Source organism: Mugil cephalus, chromosome 17 (genome assembly GCF_022458985.1).
Source record: "Mugil cephalus isolate CIBA_MC_2020 chromosome 17, CIBA_Mcephalus_1.1, whole genome shotgun sequence".
Lineage (NCBI taxonomy): Eukaryota > Metazoa > Chordata > Actinopteri > Mugiliformes > Mugilidae > Mugil > Mugil cephalus.
This window is the reverse complement of record NC_061786.1, coordinates 18,197,065-18,209,588: the sequence shown is the minus strand read 5'-3', so window position 1 is coordinate 18,209,588 and position 12,524 is coordinate 18,197,065. Positions and strand designations below refer to the sequence as shown.

Here is a 12,524-nt window from a genome sequence, read left to right as displayed (position 1 = left end):
TGTTTCTTCTTCTTCTTGAAAGTCTAAAGTATGAACACAGACCATCTGACTTGAACAAAGTTAAAGCAACTTTAGGAGGTGCAAATGTAAAAGATCTATTAGCTGCAGGTGTAATACATCTGATAAAAGCAGATGGAAGATGTTTATTAGCCACTTATTAAAGGGTATGTTTACTGCTCTTCCTGTTTGAAATTTAGTTGGCTCCCATCAGCAAGCTGCCCATATATCATCTTTTTAATCTGCATCCTCCCTGTGAGTGTGTTCTCTTATCTCTGTCTGAGGCTCATAAAGCTGCAGAAAAAAGGCACAAAGGCCTCTGGAGGCCAACTCTCTTCATCCTTTTCCAGGAAGTGGACAGGATAAACATTATGTGGCCTCTCCAACACACCGTTGCAATGACAACAAGAAAGGATAATAAATTAAAATAATAATAAAATAAACAAATCTGTCAACAGCAGCAGTGTCCAAATGCAAACACAACACGAGGAAAAAATTCCAGGCAGGTTGTCCGTTTTAACTGATGATTATATGAAGAAGAAATATTCCACATATGTCCATCAAACTGCTGTTGAGTCAAGTATCCCTTAAAAAAGGAATTTGTGGCCCTATCTCCCTCAGAAATAAATAAATAATTTCTCACTCCTACAATATTCCCCTTTTGCTATGTATGTTATGTGATAATGCAAAGTGTATGACCTTAACCTTGACTTCAATTGCTTTTTTTTCATGGTTTTGTCTGTTGTAAGTTCATGCTACTTGTACACTAACTTTAAAAAAATAAATAAATAAATAATAATAAAAAAATATATATATATATATATATTTTTTTTTAAATTTGAAATTCCTGTGCATTGCTCCGATTTGGGTGGGGATGTAATCAAATAAATAAATGCAATGACCTCCGTATAAGCAAAACTTTTGTAAGCGAGTGGTAGGGGGCGGGGCCAAGGAGGAACATATTCTGTCGACGTAGCTCATTCTTCTTACACAAGAACTCACCTGTCTGTTTGTCTGTCTGCCTGTGCAAGATGCGGCCATGGCTTCAGGCTTTTGCGACAAGTGTTCCCGTTTGCTCAGAGAATTCGCTGTAAATCTGAGGAGAGTTTGCAGAGACTTAGAGCAGAAAATAAGGGAAGTTTTCAGGGAGATTTGCCGGTGCACCTGTTTTGGGAGCTCACCTGAGCGGACGGCGGCGCAGGAATTGCAGTCCTTACACCTCATGTGTGGTGGTAAGAAGCGTTTTCTTTGTTTGAGGATGTGTAATTAAAGTGCGCACTAAAAGTTGCACAACTGATCGTGTCAGATGTCATGTTACGTCTTTTTACTGCATACAAGTATTTCACCAAAACGTAAATCAGGAACAGGAAAGAAATAAAGCGGAAAAAAACATTCATTGTCTTTGGAAATGAATTTATTCATTGTCAATCTCGATCTTCTCGCAGACAATGACACTCAAGACCTCACTCAAGAAAGTCTGCAAGCACTGAACAGACTTGCATCCTCGGAAAACCCTGATCTACAAATAACTGCAGCCATGTATTATCTACATCTCAGTCATCACTGTGAGTAAAGCTTTTAATGTGTTGTGTGACAATCTGCCATACTAGAATTACATGTGAGTGCCACATAAAATTCCTCTGCTGTTTTTGCACTTCCTCATGTCTTGCAGTCGAGATAAGTTCTCCAACAGGTGCGACCAGTATCATGCAAATTTTCAACTGTTGTTGGCAGACAAAGTACTCTGTCATACACAAGAAAAATGGGAGGATTTTATTTTGAAATTTGCCATAATGCTTTATTATTTACCCTTTGAATTCAGGCTCAGATGGAGGACCCTTAGCTCAGGTTTCTACTTTATTTAGATTGTAGTGATAGTTTCAGTGCACGTTATGTCCAGTAGTATGGAAATTGATGACCACATATTTTGCTTGAAAGTGGCGGTTGACAGATTCCTGTGTTTGCCTGGTTGAGGTTAATAATTTACTGCAAGATACTGCATAAATTATGATTAATGTTGCCACTCTGACAGCTACTTTAAATTGTGTTAAATTAAACTTAAATGTACTCAGAGTTTATCCTTCAAAACGTCAGGCAAGGATGTTGAAATTCCCTCTGTAATTGTGTTACAGTGACATCTCCTCTACCAGATACCTTCATGGAGCCAGTCATGGCTTTACTTTTATCAGCCAACCTAGATGTGCAGAAGACAATTTCACTCTCCCTGGTCAATCTGTTACTAAAGAATAATGGTAAGAGAAAAGAATAATAAGAGATAGACTGTGCATTAATTCTGGCATCATAAGTAAAATCATCACAGTTTTTTTAGGATCAGATGATCCTAATTACTCTACTTTAAATATGGTTTCAGTGCGTAAAGAGTTGGTGATTGACATGGGGATGCTGGTGCCCATACTGGAGTTGTTCCAGTCCGGTGATCCTGCAGCTCAGTGTCACTCTTGTGCATGTGTTGCCCTGCTGGCCTCCTCGGGTTTGTACAAACTTCTATTTTTTTTTAAATAGTTGTCCCATCTGTCTAGACAACAAACAATATATTTGCTTTGCGGTGTATGTTGCTAATTCTATAAGCTGCATACACTGATCAGCCACAACATTATGACTTATCATCATAATTCCTGGACAAATGAGTGACATTAATTATGTCATGTCAAGATCTTGTCATAAAAGTTGATGTGTTAGAAGCAGATTGCAAATTGACGTGAAAAGTGGAAAGATTTGAGCATCTGACTTTGATAGCTAGTTGACTCCAAGGTGTCTCCAAAACTTCTGCTCTTAATGGTTGTCTACAGTGGCTAGTACCTATCAGAAGTTTTCCAAAGATGGACAATGGGTGAAAAGATGAAGGCTCATTGATGAACAAGAGGAGACCGTTCAGATCTCACATTTCTTCTGTTTGGTAGTTTGATTTTGTGTTCGGGTGTGCGGGTCGAGGTTCAGTTCTGTATCCTCAACCCGCATCCCCTGCCCGAACCACGGTCTGTATCCTCATCAGACCCCTTCCCTTCCAGGGCAACAGGTAGCTCAGACACCCAACTGACAGAATTTTTTTGTTGAATAGCAGTAAAAAGGGCTAAGCTAATCTCTCTTGGATCCCCCTGTTAAGCCTTCTTGAGGTGTCACGGGCCTAACTTAATGAAACATCTGTGTGTGCCACACACACACTGCCTGCTGCTGTTGGCTAGGCTGGTTAGCTGGGGTATTCTTGTTGGTTGCTAGCTGGTAGCTGACTGCTAGCCTGCTGGTTGGTTTCCTGGGCTTCTAAAGCTCATACTGATGTAAAAGTTAATGCTGCTTCTGATAGAAAGGTGACAACAACAACACAGTATATCACAGTGTACGTGGCTGCGTAGCTGCAAACCAGTAAGACTGTCCATGCTGACCCCTATCCACTTCTGAAATGGGCACATGACGATAATAACTAGACCACACAGCGATAGAAAAAGGTGGGTCTGGCCTGATGAATCCCCTTTTCTTTTTCCATAAAATTGAGCGAGCAAGGAACCGCCCCAGTTGCCATAGCCACGGGTGTGCTTGGTCTGCAGCAACGTTCATGTGATGCTACCACATAAAGGCCATGACTCTGGTTTCCGAGAAAAACATTACATCTGTAACCAGATCATCAATGTTATTCACTTCACGGTTGGTGGTTTTAATGTTGTGGCTGATAATTTTAAAATGTCACAAGTCGTCAAGTTTTCTTTCATAACCTGTGTGATGTTTCACTGCAACTATTACTAAATGCGTTCGTCCAAGCATATTTGTTTTTGACATTTTCTTCACACAGAATCAAACGGAGATGCTCTACTGGTTGATGGAATCATACCGCTGTTGGCTTTAGCAAAATCCTACGATCCAAAGGTGCAACAGAACGCAACGTGGGCTCTGCTGCTTCTCACCCAGTCAGGTGGGGTAACTTCCTTTAAACATGCTCTACCTGAAGTTGCCTTCTTAATGCTGATTGCAGTTTCTTTTTCCAGACTGGTCGATGAGGATTTTATGTCAGGCAGGGGCCATTCCTGTTTTGGTCCTCCTGCTGCAGTCCTCAGACTCGGAGGTTCAGTTTTACAGCTGCTCTGCTCTGTGCAACATTGCCGCTCTCCAGGAGCATCACCCGAAGCTGCTCAGCATCGGGGGCCATTATTTGTCAAAGTGTCTTTTGACTCTCATGTCGTCCTCTGTGCAAAAGGTAATTGTGAGCTTGAGTTAGGAGATTTAAAGATCAAATACAAAATCTGATGACTTTTTAAAATTTATTTTCCAGAATTCAGCTCAAGCGTGCCGATGCCTTCAAACCCTCTCAAAGAGCGGTAACTATGTCACAACATTAAAGCAATGCCTGTTCTGCTGGGAAATGTTACTTAGACATGTAGCACCCACACAGACACACAAGCAAAAGCAATTTAGGAAGAACTCTAAAAAACATGAAGAACAGAACAAGATGTTGACCAATATATTTTTTTGCCCTTTGATGCTACAAGACACCTTCAGAAGGCCCATGTTCATTCTCTGAGTCACAACTGTTTTGGAGACTGGCACAATATTAGGTCATAATGTTAAGCCTGAAGGAGATGTTGTTTGTCTTTTTTTTTTTATGTGCAGTGCTGATCCAAGAGCAGCTGATGGAGCTTGACTGTGTGTTGCCTCTGAAGGCCCTGCTGAAAACCTCTACTCCTATGTGGACAGAGTCTGCAATAACACTCCTGTCGACACTGTCTGCGCACCCACAAAATAATGTAAGAATCCTCACACAGCCGTGAAAATAAATACTGTGTTTGAATAAAAATGATAATAACTGGATTCTAGGACATCCTGCTGAGTGAAGGGCTGCTGGAGGAGATCAGTCGGCTGCTTCATCATCCCAGGCCCAGCTCCGTTATAGTCGCGCACAGCTGCAAGATAATCACTGACCTGTGTAGCTCCCGCATGGGTGAGCAGGTACGTGAATGTGTGTCACGTGCCTTATCCGTTTGCCTGAGATTGCTAAACTCGCGATGAAGTCATGTTGAATCCCATCACCATTATCCAGGCTGTGATGGAAAGTCTGTGTTTGCCGGGACTCCTCCGGGCTCTACTCTCTCCCTCCCTGTCAGACGAGACGCTGCTCCACGTGACATCATGCCTAAGCCACCTGACGACATGGGGTGAGCACTCAGACATGAAATAATATTTGCTAAGGATATAACCTTGTGAGACCCAAGTATTTGTTTGGAATTTTAAGATAAGATTAAGATCTGTAGGTATTTGGGATCAGTAGGACCTAAGAAGTATAAAAAATAAGCATCATCCTTGAACTGGAAGTTGTTTTGTTTTTTTTAAACAAATATATATATTTGTTGTAATATTCCACTGTATATTACAATATACCAGTGTGTACCAAAATATAAAACTGTTTATTTTAAAGCGAAAGCTGTATTGGAAACGTCCCCAAACGAGTACTTGTCGATTTGTTGTCATGTCAAACTAGAGAATTTAATAAGCATGAATAAACAGAAGATTACATTTACAAGATCTGATGATGCTTATCTTCCTGAGACCTGGATGTTTATTTGTAGTATAAAAACTAAGCATCATCTTTGAGCAGGGTGTGTAATCCCAACGTCCTCAAACGGGTACTTGCTAATCAGCGATGCTGCAGTTTGTTACTACTGATAGAATTTGTTAAATGTGCTACCACTAGATGGCAGATAAAGGCGTCCACTTATGAGGAGAACGGGTCTAAATGAAGGAGAATAAGAAGCTGCCACCAACCTAAAACCTGACCACATATGAGGACGCCGGGTCTCAGGAGGATGTTGCATTTTTCGCATAATGATCTTGTAAATATCTTTGATTTGCTTTTTTTTGTTTCAGACACAATTAAGGCTAAGTTGTCGACAACGATAACACCAGAGCAAGTTTCGGGGCTGGTGAAGCTGTCCGCGCAGATAAGACATCCTCAGCTCTCGTATAACTGTGCGGCTATCATAAGCAAATTACAAATGACTGGTAATGTGTTGTGTGACATCTACCAAAAATTAAAAAAAAACAAAAAAGGATTTAAATTATACTTATAAAGTTGCTGTTTCTTTCTTTTTTTCATACAGAGGATCTGATACAGTTGCTGAGGCCTCACTACATTTCCATGTCCAAATACTTGTTGGCTTTTCTCAAAATGAAAGATGTTAAATTCCAGCAGCTGGCCATAGTCACCGTATTCAACCTGACCAAAGGTATATGTTATTTATTTCAACTGAAATTGCTACAAGTATATGGTTTACTGGATCATACTACATGTCCTGAAGCTAATTTGTAATAGTACAGGCTTTGTGATTGAGGAGCTCTTAGCATGCTTTGTGCTGCCTCCTCTCTGTAGATGGAGGCTTCTCCTCTCTGCTGGCTAACAGTGAACTGGAGGCTCAGCTGTGGACGGTGCATGCGCAGACGGAGGAAACAAGACAGCTACTGCAAATGATTCAGCCTCTTTCCCCTTCTTCGGTTAACCCTTGACTTTCCCTGTACAAACACTGACATATTTGCACAGCATGAACTGCATAAGATGTTTACATTCATGCACTGTAATGATATTTTATATTCTGTGTGTGTGTGTGTTTTTTAGCATGTTTAAATGTGTTTTTTTAATTATTGTTTTTATGTTTACAGCTCACAAATAATAAAAAAAACAGAACAGAAGTGCGGCATAGTATCAACTTTAATCAAATATGGCATATATTTTGACATTTTAACAGCATGTGATAGTCATAAGCAAATCTAAACTATAAGATCAAATATTCATGATTTCGGATACATTTGTTTTCTATGGTTGTATTATAATAAACCCACTCAACCCCTACTTTAGGCTTCAGATGTCGCTCTGTAACGTGATATGTATGCGCAATATCAAACTAAGCAACGGTCAGTGCAAGAAAACGCTTTGTGCATCATATCCTCTAAGAAAACACACACACAACTGAAGCAAAGTCTTTGGAAACTATGTTCCGTAGCAGCTTTGAAATATATATATATATATATATGTACATGTATATATATATATAAGTATGAGTGCTGTACTTTGCAAAGTTCACGGTTAAGATAGGAAGTGGTCTTCCACTAAGACGACGAACTCTTGTGTTCTTAGCGCAAACTTGAGCTACTCTATTTCCACAGTGACCAAACTGAGGATGGGAAAGTGCTCGGGTAGCAGGAAGTATCTAGAATGAGCAAAAGAGAAAAAAAAAAAGCACACCACGTCTTGTGATTGGTAGAATCCTAGTATTTCAAAGCCACCAAAGCGACACTCTCCATTAATTGATAAACTGCATTTGCCGGCAACGCTGTCTACACATCTACATTTTCTTTTGGGGTTCATTAGATCGGGAACCCGCTGTACTGAAGGAATGAACATGTAACTTGCGTGATTATTTGTGCCACTGGTTACACACACGGATAGGTGACGGGATGCTGGCGCCGTCACTGAGAGGCGAGGCAGTAACTTTACATGCTCGTTCAAAGGTGCTGAAGGGTGGAGCAGAATGGCTGTGCTGCGGCAGTTCCTGTGTTTTGTAGAGAAATCGCGCCTCTCCGACAAAGCGTTCGCAGTCTCCTTGCAGCTCAGATGACCTCTAAATGAAGCAAAATACGGTGATGAGATGGGTATCAAACATATTTGGCACTTTAAGACATATTCATATTTAATGAAAAGCTTGATGGGGGCATCACCGGGGTAGGAAACCTGTCAAACAACCTTAACACTAGCTTCAGAAATCACGTCATCACGTTTCTTAATTTTAATTCACTTCATTCTTGGGGGCGTTTACAGGCTAATGCATGATGTTCTGTTTGCACACAGCACTTATGATTGATCCTGAATCGAATGAGAGCTAATTGGGGACAAATAAAGAGTTACCACAGATATTGAAGAGGTTGGTTTCAAGCGACACGCTGGTCACGTCTCACCTGCTCGCTGGTGCGTCTGGATTTCCTCCAGGCCGCTGAGCGTTCTGAGAGACCTGCGTTCTTTGAAGGCCACGACAGGCACCATGTCCTCCTCATTGTTCAGGCCCAGCTGTGTGGTTTTAGTCCCCACCGGGAGCTTGATGGCATCTATCGCTCCATTGTGCACAGGCACCGTGTTTTCCTTTGGCTGGGCTTCGTTAGCCAGGATCCTCGTCGGCACAGATTTCTGTGATGATAGAGAAGCGAAGATAAGCCCCCTTCAGTGGAGCGCGAGCTGTGCTGCTTTTACAAGCCCGGGATGGTTAGTTGTTAGTTGATGCTGCATCTGCGTCATGAGAGACCCGAGGCGAACGGAGCACTAAATCTCACCGTATCTGGAGAATCTGTCCTTCTGGTTCTCCGCATGATTTCCTCAAGTCGCTGAAAAATTAAAAGACTTATAAAAACAGCTTTTGATGTTGTTGTTGTTTTTATTATAAATGGATGATGCAGGGAAATGGTTGGAAACAGAAATGATAATCTAACTTTTTAGATGTAACAACTGAAAAAAAAAAAGCTTGTTACCTTTTTTCTCACTTGGCGTTCTGCCTCCTCTTTCTTCGCGAGTACCTCTCGCTCCTGCTTCATCTGCTCTGCTCGCGCCCTCTCTTTGGCTAGCTCCTCCTCTCTCTGTGTTAAACACGGGCAGTTTAAAAGCATTTGGTTATTTATTTTCCCATATTACACAATGTGAATGAATAAAACATATCCATGAGGGAGCCTGTATGTCCTGTTCTTCCTCGTTCACTGACGACAGAAGAAATGTTTGCATGTCCCACTTGTTTCTGCAGGAGGGCGGCTTCCCTCATAGCCTCGGCCCTCTCTTCCTCAGCTCGCCTGTGCTCCTCTTCCTCCCTTCTCCTCTTCTCCTCTATGAGACGCTGAGCTTCGGCATTCTGTCGCGCTCGCTCCTCTGCCCTCTTGAGCTCCAGGTCCTCGCGGCTACGCCTGCACATAAATTGTGAGACAGCAGTCTTAATGGCCTACCGCTGCAGCATTTCTGTCAAGGTAGAAGAAAGCGCGTTTTACCGCTCGGCCTCTTCTCTCTGCAGACGCTCCTGCTCCTCTTTCTCCCGCTGTAGTCGGGCCTCTCTCCTCCTTTCAGCCAGGAGACGCGAGGCCTGCTCCGGGTCCGTGGTCCCAGCTGAGGGCCGCCTGACTTCAGACACTTGCGGAGTTGAGTGAGGGGGCATTTTGGAAGGACCTGAGGAGAGGCAGCAGTTTCAACTCTGACACACAGACATACTCCTAGAAAAACCTCAAACACACACTTTATTTGACGCTTACTTCCATCTCCCGCTGTTCTGGTTAAAGCCTCTTTCTCACTGTCAGGCAAGTTCGAACGCGGAGTCTCCGGTGGATTTTCTTCCCTCGGTTTCTCTCGCTGACCTTCGTCTGATGTCCTGACAGGCCTCGAGTTACCCGGAGAGAGGGCTGATCTACAAACGGCAACATCTTCCTCGGGGACAGATGGGAGCTCAATCTGCAGCGGGGTTGGATGTCTGCTAATTGATCTTTGGGCATTTCTGCAAGATCGAAGTAGAAGAGGGCAGATGTCTGACTTTGTTCCCATAAGTGTCTCTTTGACAAGAATGTACAGTCGAGGTGTTTTACCCACCGCTCCGGCGAAGGGGAGGCTGTTCTGCTTAGCGGAGCTGGTTTTGCACCGGTTTTGACGGCAGTCGATCTAATGTTTGAGCTCTTCCTGACAGGATCTTGCTGACCTGCTGCTTTGATCTAAGCCAAAGAAAAAAGGGTGTGATGTTTGTCCTTTTCATCTTTTATTTATTTCATTCTGATGCCTAAAAATGAAGAGCTGGATGTACCTGAGGCACACTGATGACCACGTGCTTGCTTTTGTAGGAGCTGGGAGAGGCAGATGGCTTCCGGTGGACTGAGTTAGAGCGGTGCTGCGGTTTGTGAGTGGTGCTGTTGTTGTTGTTGTTGGTGGTGGTGGTGGTGGTGGTGGTATTCATGGAGTGGAATGAAACTGCACGACGACAAACATGGACAACTGAGCCAGTGTTTAGAGCAGCAATTATTCACGAATGTAGGGAACAGTGAAAATGATGGAAATATGAGGCGGTGAGTCAATAGAGAGGAAAGGTAGCAGAGTTAGTCACCAGGAGAGTCTGGGTAAGTTAGTTCACGTGGCATCGCCAGCGTCACAGTGTCAAAGATAAGGGGAGAAATCATGGCAGGGAGAGTACCTTCTTCTCCTGACTGACATGCAGCACTCTTGCTTCTGGCCAGATAAGAGCATGTGGGGGTGAGGAGGCGGGTGACCAGATTCTTCTCCCATGTTGTCAGTGGCAAGCGACGTGGAGCTAGCGTATTGATCGGTATAAAGTTTTAAGTGCAGCAAAAACAAAAGATAAGGCATGCCAAGAGTCACGGTGTTAAGGAGAAAAACAGACACTGCAAGTTAAGAGGTTAGACAGATTATGTTAAAAGAGAAGAAGAAGTCAAGCACAGCGTCGGCCTTACCATATTTGGTGAGCTTCCTTCCTCTTGAGTTTAGAGACAGGTTTTGTTGGGCCCTTTGGCTCTTCTCCATCGTCCTACGCAGGGCAGATTCATATCGCTCCTGAATTCAGAAAACAAACATACAGCGACAGGGGGAAACAGGAATTCATAAAAGTGTTTCAATTTCCACCACCGAAACTCACTTTCTCCTCTTTCAGCCTCTGCTTGCGCTTCTCTTCCACCGCAGCGCGCCTCCTCTCCTCCTTGAGCCTCTGCTCCAGGAGTTTCTTCTTGCGTTCCTGCAGTTGTTGCTCGTAGTAACGCCTGGCCCGCGCCTCCCGCTCCAACCTGCCCAGCTCTCGAGAGGCTACGGATGAATGGACCGGTATAAATAGATTTATATGTGTGTTAATATTAATAGAAATTGAGGACACTGTTGTGTGTGATTTTGCATCAACGAAAGAGCTTGCGCACCGATCAACTTCTGGTGCTCCTCTCTTCTTTCTCGGGCTGCTTTCAGCCTATCATCGACGTTTGGTCCGTTAGCTGCTACAACACCAGGAGAAGAGTTTAGATTTGCAGATTTAAATCCATAAATGACACAAAGTAAAACTTCTAGTTATATTTAAATATGAAAACCCAAATTACAATCGTCTGTAAAGGGAAAAAATAGCTCTGACGAACCGGCATTGGCCCGTGCAGTAGCCGTGTTGCAGGTTTTTGCAGACTTGTTGACGGGATTTGTTGTTCTGCAGTCATTCTCTGCAAATGAGGAAAAAATATGGATCTTGTTCAGTGAAAAATGGCAATATATGTGTCCTGTTTATGGTTTTATAATTAAAACCCCATGTTCAGATGTGATAAATGCATAAACAGATACAGGATTTTACCATTAAACACATTTTTTTGTGTGCTGTAAATAATGTTAAGTACTTGTTATATACTGTACAAACCCAAAACAAATAAATTTGAAATGTCCCCAGTAGCAGCTGTTACAGACTCGGGTTGACCTGAGGGTTTGCTCCAAAATGAAAGAGCCATTATGAATTGCCTGCGAATAAAAGGCGAAAATAACATGCTAGCACCTGACCAGTCCTCATAAATATGACTCAAGCAAGCAGAGGCAAGGGGGAAAAAAAAGTCCAAGACGCACAGACACACCACAAGACTGATTGGTGTGGAAGAAATCACATGGACACACTATTTTCCTATGATGAAACGGCTATCAGGATGTAATCTGCAGTAAAATAAAAATAAAATAGATGTACATGATTTATCTATGCATCATCAATATATTCAGATACTCTATATATGCATAATCTATGTGTGTAATGTATTTGTGATTATTCTACCTTTGCTTCAAGGTTTGTTTTGATCATATACTAAAAAAAAATATCCCTCTTTAAGAAAGAGGCGCAGGTAAAAGCTACTAACCTCCGGGTTTTTCAGTTCTGTTTCCCCTCCTTTGGATCTCGACGGTACGTGTAGGAATGGGTCCCTGCGATGGAGGGATGACACTCTGTTTCTTCTGCACAGCCATGCTAGGTATTGAGCCTGGCATACCAATGCTTTCGCTCTAAATCCCCCTACTTTCTTTCCTCCTCCTCCTCCTCTTTTGGATTTCTATTTCAAGATGCCTTTGGGTGCTCGCTTGAGTGTGCTGCGCCGGGAACTGCCTCCTGCATCAGCTGCTTGTCCATCTGTGCCTCACAAACGATTAGAGAGAAATGCAAGAAGACAAAGCATCTCCTTATACCCCTGTCCAGCAGACTGGATATTTTTTAAGGCACGGTTATCCACGTAGGAAATTTCCACGGGTCTCCTTTAAGGTTAAGGAGGTCTGGAGAGATTCTGAGCCTGAATGAGGCTTATCTATTATAAGGCTACTCCCCCTTTAAAGATCTCACCCTTGTGAGCTGCTCTGCTTTACTTTCACATGATGTGGCTGTGTCACTTTAACTCCACCACCACCACATCGCCTGGTTGCTCGATGGAAACAGCCAAAGGGATGCAGCGTATCCTAGAGACAGGGGAAAAAAAAGAAAAAATAGAAGCAGAGCACAGAGCCT

At 42.8% G+C, this 12,524-nt stretch overlaps 2 protein-coding genes across 6 annotated transcripts; one reads left to right on the top strand and one right to left on the bottom strand.

The window, feature by feature from the left end:
- Nucleotides 1-1,001: 1,001 nt before the first annotated feature.
- Nucleotides 1,002-6,847, top strand: LOC125024230 (vacuolar protein 8-like). The gene is made up of 13 exons (XM_047611973.1): nucleotides 1,002-1,229; nucleotides 1,443-1,562; nucleotides 2,130-2,249; nucleotides 2,369-2,488; nucleotides 3,803-3,922; nucleotides 3,996-4,204; nucleotides 4,280-4,325; nucleotides 4,618-4,751; nucleotides 4,822-4,953; nucleotides 5,045-5,159; nucleotides 5,869-6,003; nucleotides 6,102-6,227; nucleotides 6,371-6,847. The coding sequence occupies exons 1-13, from the start codon at nucleotides 1,037-1,039 to the stop codon at nucleotides 6,502-6,504; spliced, it is 1,704 nt and encodes a 567-aa protein (XP_047467929.1). The 5' UTR covers nucleotides 1,002-1,036; the 3' UTR covers nucleotides 6,505-6,847.
- LOC125024228 (ensconsin-like) lies at nucleotides 6,689-12,427 on the bottom strand. 5 transcript variants are annotated; one of them, XM_047611970.1, is made up of 15 exons: nucleotides 11,890-12,422; nucleotides 11,140-11,217; nucleotides 10,930-11,004; nucleotides 10,659-10,822; nucleotides 10,477-10,576; nucleotides 10,200-10,316; nucleotides 9,816-9,979; nucleotides 9,608-9,726; nucleotides 9,277-9,515; nucleotides 9,019-9,193; nucleotides 8,769-8,937; nucleotides 8,515-8,619; nucleotides 8,320-8,370; nucleotides 7,951-8,176; nucleotides 6,689-7,616 (listed from the first exon to the last, which is right to left on the bottom strand). In XM_047611970.1, the coding sequence occupies exons 1-15, from the start codon at nucleotides 12,014-12,016 to the stop codon at nucleotides 7,606-7,608; spliced, it is 1,920 nt and encodes a 639-aa protein (XP_047467926.1). In that variant the 5' UTR covers nucleotides 12,017-12,422; the 3' UTR covers nucleotides 6,689-7,605. The 5 variants fall into 5 exon arrangements, with proteins under 5 accessions (XP_047467926.1, XP_047467925.1, XP_047467924.1 ...); XM_047611969.1 differs by having other exon boundaries at nucleotides 9,816-10,003; nucleotides 10,930-11,001; XM_047611968.1 differs by having other exon boundaries at nucleotides 9,816-10,003; nucleotides 11,890-12,421.
- Between the last annotated feature and the right edge of the window lie 97 nt (nucleotides 12,428-12,524).